At 42.3% G+C, this 17,690-nt stretch overlaps 1 protein-coding gene across 1 annotated transcript in view; it reads right to left on the bottom strand.

The window, feature by feature from the left end:
• Window positions 1-16,303, bottom strand: part of Kcnu1 (potassium calcium-activated channel subfamily U member 1) — a 60,941-nt gene extending 44,638 nt beyond the window's left edge. Inside the window, 8 exon segments of the mRNA XM_041673554.1 lie at window positions 4,152-4,227; window positions 6,312-6,387; window positions 8,485-8,596; window positions 10,180-10,270; window positions 11,267-11,328; window positions 14,047-14,166; window positions 16,027-16,193; window positions 16,261-16,303. Coding sequence (XP_041529488.1) covers window positions 4,152-4,227; window positions 6,312-6,387; window positions 8,485-8,596; window positions 10,180-10,270; window positions 11,267-11,328; window positions 14,047-14,166; window positions 16,027-16,193; window positions 16,261-16,303 — 747 coding nt within the window.
• Between the last annotated feature and the right edge of the window lie 1,387 nt (window positions 16,304-17,690).

A 17,690-nucleotide genomic window follows, 5' to 3' on the forward strand; every position in this document is an offset into this window, starting at 1 on the left:
GGCACACCATTATGCGTGGTGCCATTCCCTGGTCTGGTGGTCCTGGATTCTATAAGAAAGCAGACTGGCCAGGCAGTGGTGGTACACGCCTTCAATCCCAGCACTCGAGAGGCAGAGGCAGGCAGATCTCTCTGAGTTTGAGGCCAGCCTGGACTATAAGAGCTAGTTCTAAAATAAATAAATAAATAAACAAATAAATAAATAAATAAATAAGTAAAAAGAGCTAGTTCTAGGATAGGCTCCAAAGCTACAGAGAAATCCAGTCTGAAAAAAAAAAAAAAAAAACAACGAGAGAGAGAGAGAGAGAGAGAGAGAGAGAAAGAAAGAAAGACCGAGCAACTGATTGCAAGCCAGTAAGCAGTACCTCTCCATGGCCTCTGCATCAGCTCCTGCTCCAGGTTCCTGTCCTGCCTTCCTTCAGTGGTGGACAGCAATGTGTAAGCTAAGCTGAACAAACCCTGTCCTCCCCAGCTTGCTTTGGTCCTGCTGTTTTGTCACAGCCATAGAACCCTAAGACAGTAGGTGCACATACCAGCACGCAGCCATCATTTCTCTGGTTGTGACATTTGTTTTTCTTAATCACTCCATTTTCACCATGACTCTCCACTCCCAGCTGCTTAGTTTTCCCACTCCCTCTGTGGTTTGGTTTTTTTTAATCGGCACACATTTCTGACAGGGCTGCTGTTTTCCCTTGCAGGTTTATGATGGGAAGAGAAGTTATGTTCACTTTCACACAAGCCTCGCATCATCATCTGATATTGGGCAATGCTACCAAGCAATTTGATACTCCTTTCTTTTGCTTTCTTCTACCAGCCTTCCTTTCTTCAGTTTGTACTCTCTTCTTAGCCTTGAAGACCAGTGAGGGCTCCACACAGAGCAGGGAAGGTAGATCCATCCCATCACTGACAGAGCTAGACCGAGAATCATGTGCCTACCAGGGAAGAAGCAAACATTACTGCCCCATAATGCTACAGGACACATCATTAGGAACCTTTCCTGTAATTCCAGTGAGAAGTTCTCAGGCTCAATGCAACACACAGGCATGCTTTATTTGACCTAACAACTTTATTGACTGGGAGACATTTTCCCTCGTGCACAGTATTGCTTTCCATCTATAAATGCCAGACTTCATTTCAAGCATCTCTTTAGGAACACTTGTTATGTATCTAGTGCATGAAGTCTCTTTGATGCCTGTTCTTCACTGATTATATTTTTCTCCTCAGGTGTGTCTGTCCATTCTCGAGCCAGTGTTTTCCCCACAGTGCTGTCCTCCATGCTTCTGGTTTGTTCTGTCACATTTTTCTTTTGCATCTGGTTCTCTTTTTTTGCAATGGCTTCTCCTCCATAGGACAGCTTAATCTTTTGATATCTTTGAACCTACTCTTCAATTCTATTGTTTAATAATCTTGTCAGTCACATTTTTTTCATTCAAGATTTTTAGAAATTGTTTTATTTTTTTGACAATGCCATACATGTATTTAATGTATTTTGGTCATTTTCACCTTTGCCCCCTTATGCTTTCTCCCACTGAATCCCTTCTTTGTCCCGACAAGATCTGTTCCTACTTTTATGCCCTTCGTTGTTGCTGTCGTCGTTGTGTCTGATTTGCTGAGGTCATTAGGGCTGCTTTTATGAAGATGAGTGAGGAGTGTCTTCTGCCATGGCCAAGTTACCAGTGGCTATCCCACCGATAGTCAAAATATTTTATGACTTTGTATAAGGGATTATGTTAGATTTTTATGGTCTCAATTGTACTTGTTTAAACAAGGAGGTCACTTGGCAAATTACATTTAGTAGTTTATCACTATTGTATTCTGTAACTACTTTTTATTATTTTATGGAATTTAAACTTAGGAAACATAAAGATTTCTATTTAGTTAATACTCAAATTTGAATGGTATCAGATGGTGGTACATACTTTTAATTCCAGTCCTTAGGAGGCAGAGTTAGGTGAACCTCTGAGTTTGAGGCCAGCCTGGTATAGTCTTGAACCCTAAAAATTTGAATGGTATCAATGCTTAGCCGAAGGACAGTGTGAGTACAGAATGGTGAGGCAGTGGGACAACCAGAACTTGGATTTGGGGCTGTAGCTTCAACATCCTCTCAACAAAATCTATGATTATCTGCGCTCTTTTGTTGATGTTTACATTTTCAAAATCAGTCATGATTCAAAATGGAACCCTCTTGCTCCTCAATTCTCCTTATTTTTTCTGAATGAATCCCTGCTGGAGACGTCCTGCATTGAGGACCTGCATATCCAGCATGCTCCCATGCTTAGAGGACTGAAGCAGAGAGACTTCAAAGGTTCAGAGTCCAGCAGCACCCACGCTACCTAGGCAGCAGCTATCCTGCTATGACCTCTTGTGACCTTGAGAGAACTCTGGTATTCTCCAAAGAACCCAGAAAGCCACATGTACATGAACGTTCCGTAAGAGTTAGCAACTAACAGAAAAAGAAAAAAAAAACGAAGGAAGGAAGGAAGAAAAAAGAAGAAAAGCAAGGGCAAGACAGAAATTAATGAAATAATTAGCCGAATAAAACCTGCCTTTAAGTCACACTGAGCCCAAGAATGTCTCACTGGGAGTAAAGGTAAAGGATGTCTTAGTGGTGTCTCCTCTAGAACTCTGGGATAGCAATGGTTGGGTTGCTTCTGCCCTGGAAAGAACGAGACTCTTGTCCATTGTTATCAACATGAAGATCATTCTACCCTTTCTGCTGGGACATTGCAAGAAAACCTCCATCCCAGCTGAACTGTGCAGTGGTGTGGCTGATTTCAAATTTCTTTAAGGTTCTATCAAAGACTGTGGTGATGTTTGACTATTTTCTTAATAAGCCATGCTGTAGATCTTTTTATAGTCATTGTTTAATTTCAAGAGAGAACCTCAAGTCACAAAGACTTTTACTACTTTAGTTTTGTTTTTCGGAGAACCATCTGAAGGCTTCTAAGCACTGCACTTCAGCTCTCCCATTTTCTGATAATTCAGCTGTCCTGGAGCACTGAAGCCAGGAACCCAAACCAACAAAGGCTCATTCTGTGGGGGTAGAAACAAGCCTTTCCCTGTGAATATTTCCAGAAGAATGGGAATACCCTAAAGGGTAGCCCCAAAGCCCTCTTTTCAATAGCAATTCACCCCTCCCAGCAACTATCTAGTTTTTTGTTTTGTTTTGTTTTTTTTTTTCGAGACAGGATTTCTCTGTAGCTTTGGTTCCTATCCTGGAACTAGCTCTTCTAGACCAGGCTGGCCTCGAACTCCCAGAGATCCACCTGCCTCTGCCTCCCGAGTGCTGGGATTAAAAGCGTGCGCCACCACCGCCCTGCTCAACTATCTAGTTTTAATAAGACTGGAATTCTTTCATTGGCTTTTTTTTTTTCTTCCAGTGCTGAAGATAAAAACCTAAGGCCTTGTACAGGCAAGTGCTCTACCACTGAACTACACCCTGGCCCTAGCTTCATTCTTTCACTTTTATATATTTACTTAAAAATTAAGAATCCCCAAACTTCCATGAAGATTTATCAATAAACCTTATGTAAAAGCCAGAGGCAACCTGTAAGCCCCACCTGCAAAAAGCCCAGGCAGCTTCCTGGAACGTTGGGGATTGTAGTTCTTGGCAAATAACAAAGCCACATGGGAAATAAGGTGGCTGTGTGATTTTTGTCTTTAAAAAGGTCCTACAACACACATCTTGCATCTCATTGACACTCACTGGGAACCCAGGGGTGGTCCTGATCAGAGTCCATTTCTCTGGTCAGTACTTAATTAAAGCTTGCTTCAAATTTGGCTCAAAATTGTGGAACTGGTTTTTCTTTCATGACTCTCAGGATTAACACTTACCTATGTGTTAAAACTTTAGATCTAATGAAATTTTTCACTAGAGCCAGATTCTGAAGTATCGAAAGATGAAACAAAGCTATCTTGATGGTGTGAGATGCAAAGATTATGATAAATATGATGGTGGGGAATGAAAGTAAAACCGAAAAGGTGAAAGTAAAGAAATAAACATCTGGTCTGATTCCTCTCCAGTTTCAAAGAAAGGATGCTCATAGAATACCATTTGGGACTGCAAGGATGCTCGCACTAGTGAATGCCATTGGGGACTGCAAGGATGCTCACACTGGTGGATGCCATTGGAGACTGCCATGATCTGCTTACCAGGTGAAGGAATCCTGCAGCTGTGAACCAGGTACTGATAACGATTGACAAGAGTTTAGAAAGCTTCACTGAATTACTGAAAGGAGAAGGAGAAGTGTTAGGTTTCTGCAGGCAGGCTCCCAATAAATACAAACACATTGTCCACCAAGAGCCCAGCTTCTGCTCACAGTGTGGCCCACAGACTGGAAGGTACAGCATCACCTGGAGCTCTGCCCTCACCTATCAGTCTGCATGGTTACAGGGCCTCTTCTGTATCATTCGTGTATGCATTAAGAGACTGAGAAACTGCTGGAGACTCACCCAGTGTCATGTGTTTCTTCCAGATTTGACTGCATCATCTACTAGCCTGGTGTGTTAAAGGCATACATGTGAACCTTGTCTAAAGTAGTAGAACAAAGGGCAGGAGTGACTAGATGTGACTAGATTATAGGGACGTAGTATCACACTACATACCGGGATCAGAGAGGCTTATGTCCATCCATCAAGGAAAGCCTAGAGTTTAGCTGAAACAGCTGTGGCTTCTGAGCTGGCCATTTGTCAAGTAAAAACAGTGTTTCCAGCCTTGACTTCTTCACAATGCATACTTAACGTTGAGATGCACTGAGACTGTAATATTGACACTTCTAATAAGAATGTAGCCGTGTGTTGAAAGAGACAGTTTGGACTTTTATTATTATCTTTTGGAGATATTTAAGTTGCACTATTTTTATTTACCTGTAATGCTGGAATTTGAACCCAGGACCTTGTATATGCTAGGTAAACACTCTCCTATTAAGCCACACCCTAAGCTCATGGCTCTATTTCTCTAAGCAATAGTTCACTGCTGCTGATGGATAGCACTCATGTTCAGGGGAACTGTTACGTCTCTCACATGAAGAAACGTTTATTTTACTAGCCAACAAGAGGTGATTCTTTTTCAATTGATTACTTTTGTTATTTCATAATTGTACACATGTCTAAAATGCATTCTGAGTACTCTCTCTGGCAACCCTCACTTGTCATCCTGTTGATCCCCACCCTACCAGTCCCTTTCGCAGATTCATGACTCTTGCCCCTCACTCCATCCGTGCCTGACTGGCAGTGGGCGCATTCTTGTGCAGACCCAGGGCAAACATCCACGGCTACTGTGAGATCACAGTTGCAGTGGCTGTGTCTTGCGGAGATGGCATTTTACAGCCTTTCTCTCTATCTTCTGGCTCTTACATTCATTCTTTCTGCCTCCTCTTCAGCAACATTCCCTGAACCTGAGAGGGGATGGAATGTGGGTCTTGTTTAGAGCTGAATGCTCGTATCGTATATCACTTCCTATCAGCACTTTGTCCAGCCGTGATCTCTACACTCACCACTGGTCACTAGAAAAAAATGGTGTCTCTGATTAAGGCTGAGAGTAGCATTTGTCTGTGGGTCTAAATGTAGAAAGTAGTTTTACATTATGAAATATAGCTTTACCACCCCCCTTTAGTGCCTGTATCCCCTGGCATGGGTTTTTAACCAGGTTCACAGTGCAAGGCATGGATTCCCTTCCATGGAGCAGGTCTCAAATCCAAGCAATATCCCATGATAGTACCAGTGCCGCACCAGTGGGCACATCTTGTCTGGCAAGTTGGTCTTACAGCTGTAGGATCCACAACTAGGTAAGGCCATTGATGCCTTTTCTAGCAGCTTGCACAGCCCCTTCAGGGAAGGACTCTGAGAGCCAGCCGGCAGAGGGGAGGCTTTCAGCTTGGTTCCAGGCTGATTTCTGCCTTACACAACTGAGGGGTGTGTTGTCTTCAGCAACTGAATCTTATCATCTGCTCCTTGTGGAATACCAGGAGAAATGACAAGAGGCTGTATTGTCTGGGCCTGTGACTATTTTTGTTTTGGGAAAAGAGATCTGGAATTAAAATCAAAGCAGGCTTACATACTATAATTTTTCAAAACAAGGGATAAGCATAATCCTTGTAAAAGGATAATCCTCTTTACAGGGATTGGCAAGGCTTCAGCCAGGGTGCTAAATGTTACCTGGTGGGAGCGACTGAGTGAGAGCATAGATGCTGAGGGATTTCCCAATTTTCACACTGGGATTCTGGTGGGACAAGGGGAACTTGAGGACCGGTTAATGTTTTCATTTCCCAATCTAAACTTCTGAGCTAGCACGCCAGGCAGTGCTGCAGTTACCTGGTCCTGATGATCTTGAGGATCTGTAGGATTTTAGGGAGTTCGAGCAACCGCAGAGCTCTCAGAAACCTTAAACCTACAAAGCAACCAGGAGAAAGCAGCCTGAAATAGAACGTGATTGGGAAGCACGCATTTTACTTTCCAGAAACCCTTAAGTCTAATGATGTGATCAATGGTACAGGTTTAAGGACATGACCTTTGAATCCTGGCTCTGAAAGCTAACTACTGTTACCTAGGGTGCCCACTTCTCTAGTGCCTCACCCATAAAATGAGAATTATTATAGGACCCACCTTACAGCATTGTAGACCTGATTTCAAGCGTGTAAACGCCGGCCTTGCACAGCAAGCACTATTCATTTCACTCTAACCCTACTGTGGAATTTATAGGAAACTTTACACGGGCCCCTTAAGCTTTTGATTATTCAGCTTTTCAGTACTCCTAGTTTTACTTTATACAGTTTGTTAACAATATAAAAAAAATAGGCTCTCTGCTCCTCCCTGTTCTAGAGACAGCCGCTTCTTTTCGTGCAGTGCCAGCCTCGTTCCAGAGACACGATGGTGAAGGTCGGAGTGAACGGATTTGGCCGTATTGGACGCCTGGTTACCAGGGCTGCCTTCACTTCTGGCAAAGTGGACGTTGTTGCCATCAATGACCCTTTCATCGACCTCAACTACATGGTCTACATGTTCCAGTATGACTCCACCCATGGCAAGTTCAAAGGCACAGTTAAGGCTGAGAATGGGAAGCTTGTCATCAACGGGAAGGCCATCACCATCTTCCAAGAGCGAGATCCCGCCAACATCAAATGGGGGGATGCCGGTGCCGAGTATGTTGTGGAGTCTACTGGTGTCTTCACCACCATGGAGAAGGCTGGGGCCCACTTGAAGGGTGGGGCCAAGAGGGTCATCATCTCCGCCCCTTCTGCCGATGCCCCCATGTTTGTGATGGGTGTGAACCATGACAAGTATGACAATTCCCTCAAGATTGTCAGCAACGCTTCCTGCACCACCAACTGCTTAGCCCCCTTGGCCAAGGTCATCCATGACAACTTTGGCATCGTGGAAGGACTCATGACAACAGTCCATGCCATCACGGCCACCCAGAAGACTGTGGATGGCCCCTCTGGGAAGCTGTGGCGAGATGGCCGTGGTGCTGCCCAGAACATCATCCCTGCGTCCACTGGCGCTGCCAAGGCTGTGGGCAAAGTCATCCCAGAGCTGAACGGGAAGCTCACGGGCATGGCCTTCCGCGTTCCTACCCCCAATGTGTCCGTCGTGGATCTGACATGCCGCCTGGAGAAAGCTGCCAAGTATGATGACATCAAGAAGGTGGTGAAGCAGGCATCCGAGGGCCCACTAAAGGGCATCCTGGGCTACACTGAGGACCAGGTCGTCTCCTGTGACTTTAACAGTGACTCCCACTCTTCCACCTTCGATGCTGGGGCTGGCATTGCTCTCAATGACAACTTTGTAAAGCTCATTTCCTGGTACGACAATGAATTCGGCTACAGCAACAGAGTGGTGGACCTCATGGCCTACATGGCCTCCAAGGAGTAAGAAGCCCGCCCTGGACCACCCATCCCAGCAAGGACACAGTAAGAGAGAGGTCCTCGGCTGCTGAGCAGTCCCTGGCCTAACTAACCCTTAACACTGAGCATCTCCCTCACAGTTTCCATCCCAGACCCCCAGAATAGCAGGAGGGGGCTTAGGGAGCCCTACTCTCTTGAATACCATCAATAAAGTTCATTGCACCCCTCTAAAAAAAAACAATATAAAAAAATAGAATTGGTATGTATTTTATAAACAATAAAACAAAATTATATAAATGCCAATTTTTAAAAGCCCATGCATTGTCAATATACATGCTGGGATCGAGAAATGACTTCTGACCATTCTGGTGGTGACACATCCCAGCATTGGTGAGGCAGAGACAGGCGGGGCTCTGTGAGTCCGAGGCTAGCCAGAGCTACATAGTGACAGCCTATCTCAAAATAAAACAACAAAACAAAATATGTTTCTGCAAATATAGCACAAAGCTCTAGAGTCAAGAGCGGGTTCTTTGAAATGGCAGTGAGGGTATTTAAAAAGAAAAATAAATATTCTAAATGAATGTTGAGTGGTTTGGGGCTAAAACATCATGGATACTGATTACTGACTGCCACAGCACACTTACCTAGCCAATTAGTCTTCAAATAATAAGAAATAAAGGTTGGTGGGATAGTAAAAATGTCTACAATTGAATTCATCTCCAGCCAGAACTTGACCTTGTCTTCAGCTGCCCAAAACTGAAATAGAAACAAAAAACCCAAATTATATTACCCTTGAGATTTTTAAAAAAAGATTTTAAGATTATTTTACATACATAAATGTGTTTGTCTGTATATAGGCCTGTGTGTTTGTATGTGCACCATGCGCAAGGCTGGTGCCACAGAGGCCAGAAGAGGGCGTCGTAGCCTTTGGAACTGAAATTACAGACAGCTGGGAACTGCCATGGAGGAACAGGGAACTGAATGCAGGTCCTTCTCAAAGTGTCACAGGCTCTTCGGAGCTATTTTTCCAAGCTCTACCTACCACTGAGAATTTTAAAGCGACTGTGGAGGACAACTATTTCCCAGATATATTTCACTCATTAACTGAAGTTTTATTAATCTCACGCTATTTAACACATATACAGATGCATACATTTACGTAAATACACAAATGCATACATGTTGCATAAAGAGATTGGACCTTGGTCTGAGCATGGTGATACACAACTTTAGTCCCAGCACTCAGGAGGCAGAGGTAGGTGGGTCTCCATGAGTTTGAGGCCAGCCTGGTCTATAATGAGTGTTCCTGGCCAGCTAGAGCTATACAGTGTGACCTGTCTCAAAAACAACCAACCAAAACAAAACAACAGTGAGAGGGAGAGAGGAATCATACTTCTAATGAGTGTTTTATTAATGAACATATATATAATTATTTTACTTAGCAGGCCCTAACTCTCACTCTTAAACACTTTGAGCTTTCAACTGCCCCTAGAGCTTTCTGATATGTCTATATATACAATATATGTGTGTGTGTGTGTGTTAGTATAAGATAAAATTCTCTATATATGCATATCTCATTTTACATATCTCTGTGTGTATGTCATATACATAGAGCTTATTTGTGATCAGTAATGATATATGGTTTAGGTCAGTTGCCAATGAAAAAGCTTGCCTGGTCATTGTGTTTTCTGACCTTCTGAATTTAGATTTAGAACATTAAATTGTGATCTGGAGATATGGCTCAGTGTTTCAAAGCACTTGTTGCTCTTGCAGAGGACCCAGATTCAGTTCCTGACACCCACATGGTGACTCAGAACCACCTGTAACCAGTTCCATAGAATCGCATGTCCTCTTCTGGCCTCTGTGGGCACCATGGGCAAGTGGCGCACAGACATACATGCAGACATAACATGCACACACATAAGATAAGTAGAACTTAAAAAAGAAAAACACTTGAAAAACAAATCAAAAATATACATATAAGAAGGTGCACATGCCACTAGTATAACAAAGACATTCACGGTCTACTTGCTTCTGACTGTTAGAAAAGCTGCCCTCATGGGAGGCAAGAAGCCAGTAAGGACTGCAGACATGCTGTTTAACAGCGGGGTCACTCTCAGTTGTGCTGGAACTCTGGACCTGGCTTGCATGTTCAAGCCCAGAAGATGTAGGTTTTTGGTCTCATTAAGTATTTAGCAACTTAGGGTCTACCTTTAAAGCCTGAGAACTGAGATAGATTTAATAACTGAGGAACAAGCTGGTCTCTTTACATTGCTTCTATTTGTGTATGTGTCGGTGGGGGTGGGGGAGATAACTTATCATTTTATCTAGATACTTACCCTCAACCCAAAATGAAAAGTAAAGAAAACATTGAAACTCAAATCAACAGGGATGGTTTTGTCTCGATGTGAAGAACACTCTCGAACGGGGCTGGAAAGAAACGGGAACATTTTGCAAAGATGAACATTTTAAAACCTATGTCTACAGAGCAGAGATAAAGGCAGGGTAGGCAATGTACATATCCAGCGTGAGCTATCCATTCAAGATGCATGTTCACATGTGAATGGAACTATTTCCCCTTTGAGAGTGGAACTATGGAATAAGTGAATCCACTAGACGATGCACAGTAGGAGCGTGGCCTATTACAGAGCTTATTGGTTCTGTTTCAATTTTGTAAGCAGGGATTCAGAGCCTGGGAAATTATGCGGTCCTTTGTGGTTGAAAAACCATCTCGTCAAAAGTTTTCAGCTTCTTTAGCTACCCCTTTGAGATAAGGCTACTCTAGATAAAATGAATGGATCTGAAACAAATTTAAAGATATATCCTAAAAGATGTGAGAGAAATTTACAAAGCAAAGACTACCATTTCCCTGAATTTTCTAAAGTAGGTTGGCTTTTGTAGCCTGTGATCCTTATTTTTATCCCAGCTGGATATTTGATATAAATCTCAGAGGCTTGGCATGAAGTTTAAATTAGACTTGGTTTAGTTCTTTAAAAATATCATTCTAGCCTTGAGAGATATAAGAAGAGAGTGACTTCAAAGAATGGCTTCAGGGTTGAAGTCTCTGAAGCATGAGGGACTCTGAAATACCCCAGGACTTCTTTCTCAACTCCTGAGGAATTCAAAGTGACAGTTGCAAGTTCAGAGTCCCCAGAGCACAACTGTCCATCCCACCCCAACACTAGCAATGGAGGTGGCAAAACTCAGGGCAAATTGCAAGCTCTTATCACAGATATGGAGTTAGTGCTCACTGGGGGGCAGCTACATGGCTGCCATTTTGATTAGCTTCTGTGGAGGGTGGGGGTGGGGAGGAGTTGTGGAGATGCGCCTGTGCACATGTAAGCAAAACTGACATCCCTGGAGAGAAATTTTAAGGCAATTAAGTTACTGATAAAGCGGACAAGAATGACTGTGGTTTCTACTCACTCTCTTGAATTGATGAAATAGATTATGAGAGAGCCGATGCTTAGTACAAAGACAAGGATTGCCTAAAAACAGAAAAGGACAGGGACAAAATACTATTTTATTGACATGGAAAAAATAAGCCCACACAATTGTGTTTTCTATTTATTTTTTAAAGGGATTTATTTATTTATTATGTATACAACATTCTGCCTCCATGTATGCCCGCACGCCAGAGGAGGGCACCAGATCTCATTACAGATGGTTGTGAGCCACCATGTGGTTGCTGGGAATTGAACTCAGGACCTCTGGAAGAGCAGCCAGTGCTCTTAAGCAATGAGCCATCTCTCCAGCCCCTGTGTTTTCTATTTTACGCGAAGTAAATATTGTGTATTTTTATTACTGTGTACAGGGAAGGGGAGGAGGAAATGGGTTTTCCCTTAGCTCACCCATGGATGTGTAGCACTACATTCAGCATCCATTTGTGCCACAGTTCACTCATTCAGTCATTCATTCACTGAAAAAAAGTGGATGGAGCTTTACACTAAGTCAGTGTACACCCATTTACATCACTTTAACTCTCACACGCTTCAGAATAAGCAAGGTAAGCTTCCTGCTTCTCCTAGAGTTTAGCAAATGCTTACTGAGTATTAAGCATGGATCGCGTGCTCCATTTCATGATAGAAATGAGGGCTAATAAATAACAGTCTTGGACTTGACTGGCCTATGATGTGTCCGTAGGGACATTTCCTTACCCGGGAAACTGTTCTGTGAGAAGACAGTGTTTTTACTATGCCAGTCTGTCTGGTACATGAAGAACACCCATCCAGTGGCACACAGCCGGGAAGCTGCCTACTCAAAGCCTCTGTGGTCTTCCTCAGTTCAGCCTTAGATAATTACGAATCCGTCTGATAATTTCTAATTTCCGAACCACCAGGTTTGTGTCTGGTATGGTGGTTTACACGTTTAATCCCAGGACTCAAAAGACAGTGGGAGGTGGATCTCTGTGAGTTTGAGGCCAGCCTGGTCTACTGAGAGGCTAGTCAGGAGTACTTGGTGAGACCCTGTCTTGAAAAACATATTTTCAATGTTTAGTCAATGTAATTTTAATGATCAAATTCAGAATTTTATTTACAATGAAATTTTCACTCCCTTCCAGCTCAGATATTGCTTGGGTAGGCCTCCTATGTTCTTTTCTCCTAACCGTTTGTGACTGTATTAATGGGTAGTTTTACTTTATTGCTAGCTAGGCTCATTGTGGCTGCTCAGTAGTAGGCAGAGAGGTCTTTGGGCTCCTAGAGAAGCACCAGGGAACCTGGAATATTGAGACACTGCCCAGCTACAAAGAGTTGTCACATAGCCACTTCTGATCTGCATTTGACTGACATTGTGCCTCAAGGAAATTGATATCTTTTTTTTTTATTGCGTACATGGGATTCAGTTCATCATCACCAGAACAGTTTTCTCCAAACTGTGCTGTGCTTAAGTATGCCTAAAATAAACAACAATGGGTGTTGACATGTGTAAGTGAATACCTGAGAACCCAAGATAAAGGGGGTATCAAATATTTATTGGGGAACACTCACGAACAACAAGGTAGAGAACTGCTGTGGTCCTCTGCTCTGTGAGCCCTGGAAGCTACAATCAGATTTCCAGCCATGACACAAGAGAACGAGTGAGCTCCTCCTCTCTCTTAAAAGCCTTTATGTTCACAGGCAAAAGATCACACCCCTAAGTCTAGTACACCCAAAAGCTATTGGCTGATCTACACAGGACAGTCGACTCTGTCTCAATTGTTCAAAGACAGACTGGTCTACATAGGGAGCTCCAGGACATACAATCCTGTCTTGTTTTGTTCTTGACTCTGAGACAGGGTGCCACTACATAGCCCTGGCTGTCCAGGAACTCACCATTCAGTTTAGAGAGATGGCTTGGCAGTTAAGAGTACTTGTTACTTTTTCACAGGACTCAAGTTGGATTTCCAGCACCATTCAGGCAGCTTACAGCCACTTGTAACTCCAGCTCCAGAGGCTCCAACCACCTCTTCTGGTATCTGTGGCCACCTCACATTTGTGACATATACACAGACACATAAATAAAAATTGAAGAAGGGCTTGGTGGCACACATTTTTAATCACTTGGGAGGTAGAGGGGGGTAGATTGCTAAGAGTTCAAGTCTAGCTAAATCTATATACAGAGATCTAGGATAGCCAGGGGCACACTGTAAAGATCTTGCCTCAACAATCTACAGATTCCACTCAATGCCCATCAAAATCACAGCAAAATTCTTGAAAGACCTCAAAAGAACGGTACTCAACTTCATATGGAAAAGCAAAAAACCCAGGATAGCCAAAACAATCCTGTACAATAAAAGAACTTCTGGAGGCATCACAATCCCTGACTTCAAACTCTACTACAGAGCCACAGTACTTAAAACAGCCTGGTATTGGAATAAGAACACACAGGAGAACCAATGGAACCGAATAGAAGACCCAGATATCAATCCACGCATCTTCAACACCTGATTTTTGAAAAAGAGGCAAAAAATATCTATGTACACGGCTCTGTACTAATAAAGCTTTCCTTCTAGTGGAGAAGCCAATAATAAACATAAAATCTAAGTAAGTTTGCTCACTTAGAGAAAAACGAAGCAGAACGATGGCTAGAGAGCCCTACACACATTGCCTGAATGTAGTGAAGATCACCATGGAAGATCACACCTACCTGTGTGATCAAAGCACAGTGGGGACTATGATCGTGTTCACCACAATTCACTAGTATGAGAAGAATGGAAGTGAACTCACCAACACTTGCCCCACGACGGTCTGTGCGGAAAGCAACACTTCTATACGATTACGAAATACTCTTTGAAAGTAAAGTCTTCTTAAGGGATTATGCTCAATCCTCCTGAGTGAGAATAATTCCTGTGAGCAAGAAAAAGGAATGGCCAATGAGCTGCAGTTCAAGAGGAAGGAGTCCTCTTTAGGTTGAGGTGGCTCTTCATGGTATTAGTCAGAAATCATTTTACCTTACCCAACCCAGGAAATGAACACAATGAAGACTAAACATTTCCTGGAACAGTCAACTAGAAGGTTGGTTAATGCTACAAACACACACACACACACACACACACACACACACACACAGAGAGAGAGAGAGAGAGAAAGAGAGAGAGAGAGAGAGAGCATATTAACAATACCCATTAATCTACAGAATATCAGAATTCTTTCCCTGATAATTTTATAGCATTTTTTAAAGTCTTGTCTTCAAAGTTTCGTTTATTTTTATTTATGTATATGGGTGGTTTGTCTGAATGTAATATCTGTGCACCATCTATGTTCCGGTGCCCAGAATAACCAGGTGGAGGCATCAGATTCCTTGGAACTGGAAATACAGACAGCTGTGAGTGATCTTGTGGGTGCTGGAAATTGAACCCAGGTCCTTTGGAAGAGTACCCAGTGCTCTTAACCCCTGAGCCAGCCCTCCAGCCCTGTTTAAAGACTATAAAGTAGAAACAATTGCAGAGTAAAATGGCTTATCAATAAAATCTTTAAACTTCAATACTAGATATTATCAAATACAAAAATATAAAATCCATATTACTAATAACTTTAACACTTTACACTCATTTCAAACTATGTTACTTTATGCCACCTTAACATCAAGAGATATATTTAAGCAAAATTTGCATTTTAGTTATGATGCACACATAAAATGCATTGTATTACAAAAAGCTACTTTAATCTATTCTAGGAAGAAACAAAGTTTAAGAATTAAAAATGAAAACAAACGCCGGGCGATGGTGGCGCACGCCTTTAATCCCAGCACTCGGGAGGCAGAGGTAGGCGGATCTCTGTGAGTTCGAGACCAGCCTGGTCTATAGAGCTAGTTCCAGGACAGGCTCCAAAGCCACAGAGAAACCCTATCTCGAAAAACCAAGAAAAAAAAAAAAAAAAAAAAAAAGAAAAAAAAAAATGAAAACAAACAACAGAGGGTTTGATAAAAGTCTTCCATTGAGCTGATTGTGATGGCACATGCCTTTAATCTCAGCATAAAGGAGGCAAAGGCAGATGAGTTAAAAGCCAGCCTGGCTTACATAGCAAGTTCTAGGCCACCCAGGGCTACAATGTGAGACTGTGTCTCAAAACAAACAAACAAAAAACCACAACAGTCATGTGGAATTGAAGAGAGGTATTTCAAACTATTAATATGTCATCTTCATAAAGCATCACTTGTTCCTACTATCATTTGCCAGCAATTAATCCCAACATCGACATTTCCAAGCAAGTTAAGATACAAAAATATCTAGGTGTTTGTGGCTGGCACACATAAAGCACATTAAGTGTACACATACAGACACATATGACTCATGCATGAAGGATATTGAAAAATAAGGTTGAGTTGATGTCTTGTGCCTCTGTAGCTCCCGTATAGTAGTTAACAAAAGTCTTTGAAACAGGGTCTCATGTAGCCTAGGCTGACCCCAAACTCACAGCAATGCTTCTGTCCAAGTGAGGGGATTAACCCATAAAGTACCACATTTGGCCTCAACTGTTAATGTTTACGCAAGTTATTTCAGAACAGAGACTCTAGCACATTCATCATCTTCCAGGCTCACCAAGCTTTCTATTGGTGGTCTTGGGCCCTGCTTCTGGCCCTTTATGTAACATCGGGCTCATTAGTCTGAAAAAAATCAAGGAAGGCCTGAACTGCTTGCTAAACAGAGACATATGCCAAACTTAGCTTCAATCTTTACACACAGATGTCCCAGCAAGGAAACTGACCAAGATTATTCCTGTACCCCTAAAGGTTTGACATTTTTTTGAGAAGTTCAAGATTAATCTGAAAGCGAGTAAGATGATAAGTCCCCCGACGAAAGTCATGAAGGAGGAGAGAATAAATGCTGCTTGGATTTCGGTTGTGCAGGCCATTTCCTCCAATCCTTTCTCATCTAAATCGCTTATGTTTGAAACATCTCGAGACCACAATGTTGAGCTATTCTATGATGTCACGGTCACCTGGCAACAGTTCCAGGAGGTACACTTCCTTGTATTGCATCATCTTAGGACTGGCTGGGAAGGTCAAAGAGAAGTTTGAGGGACCAGAAACCTATGTGAAGGATGTGTGTGGCCAAACTAAGGATGATGGGAAGGAGGAGGGTGGAGTTGAGAGTTGTCAAAAGAAAGAGTCCTCCAACCACTTTGGTGAAACCACGACTGCACTTAACTGCTAAAACATGGTAGGGCTGCCAAGGGTAGTCAGTAGATGGGGGTTCTAGACTCCATTATTTTATCTGTGCGTCGAATAGGAATTATATTCTCTAGAATTGTGAGTTGCTGTCTACCCATTTCAATTGACTTGTTTAGTCAAAGAACTTCAAATTTTGTTTTTGATGAGATTCATCCAATGATCTCAATACTAGTCCTGTATCTTTCTGAGACCACAGCACATTCTCAAGAACTTCAGAAAAAAAAAGAAATTCTTAAAGATTTGAATTTTATTTATGCTTTTAAAAAGTTGTAGGTAAATAGTAAATATCTATATCTAAGCCACAGCATGAAGATTGTTATTAATGTTGAAATTTGTAAATGCTTGCTGAGAGAGTAGAAGAGTAGATTCTGGGTGTTCTGGACACACATCGACACACGCACACACATCCGCACATGGTAACTATAAAATGGTAGGTGTGTGTGATAATGAATCATTTAAATATGTATAAGTTGTTCTGTGATATTTTGATTGTGTTCTGACAAATAAATCTTGCTTGGAGTCAGGGGGTGGAGCTAGCCACTAGCCGACCAAAATTAACCACAGAGGTTTGGAGGACATAGACAGGAGACAGGAAGTAGTGAGGTGGGGCTGAGACAATGAGTTCAATACCCAAGGACCCAAGTTAAGAGTCTCTGACCTCTACATTTTACCATTGCCCCTCTCTCTCCCTCTCTCTCTCTCTCTCTCTCTCTCTCTCTCTCTCTCACACACACACACACACACACACACATACAGACACAATCACATAGTTAATCATTTAAAATTTAATTTAATTTAAAAAAGAAAAGATGTCAGTACCATGGCAGTCCTTTTCTGAATGGAGAAGGAAAAGAGAGGAGAGAGGTGGTGAACTGTTTGCAGAGCTAGAGGGATTGCTCAGTGGTTAAGGACACTTGCTGCTCTTTTAGAGGACCTGAGGTTGGTTCCCAGCAGTTACACTGGGTGATTCACTACCACCTGTAATTCCAGCGTCAGAGCACGCAACACCTACGGCCTCTGATTTATTTATTATAAACATATATGCTTCCACGATCAAGTATGTGTCCACATGTGAATGAATATATATATATATAATAAAGTAAATAAATAAATATTTATTTATTTTCTAAATAAGCCTCGTGTGTGTGTGTGTGAGAAAAATTTATTTGGAAAATAAAGTCACATATTTAGCCACATT

Source organism: Microtus oregoni, unplaced genomic scaffold (genome assembly GCF_018167655.1).
Source record: "Microtus oregoni isolate MIOR12 unplaced genomic scaffold, Mior012 000024F_ref0000369, whole genome shotgun sequence".
Taxonomy (NCBI): Eukaryota; Metazoa; Chordata; class Mammalia; order Rodentia; family Cricetidae; genus Microtus; species Microtus oregoni.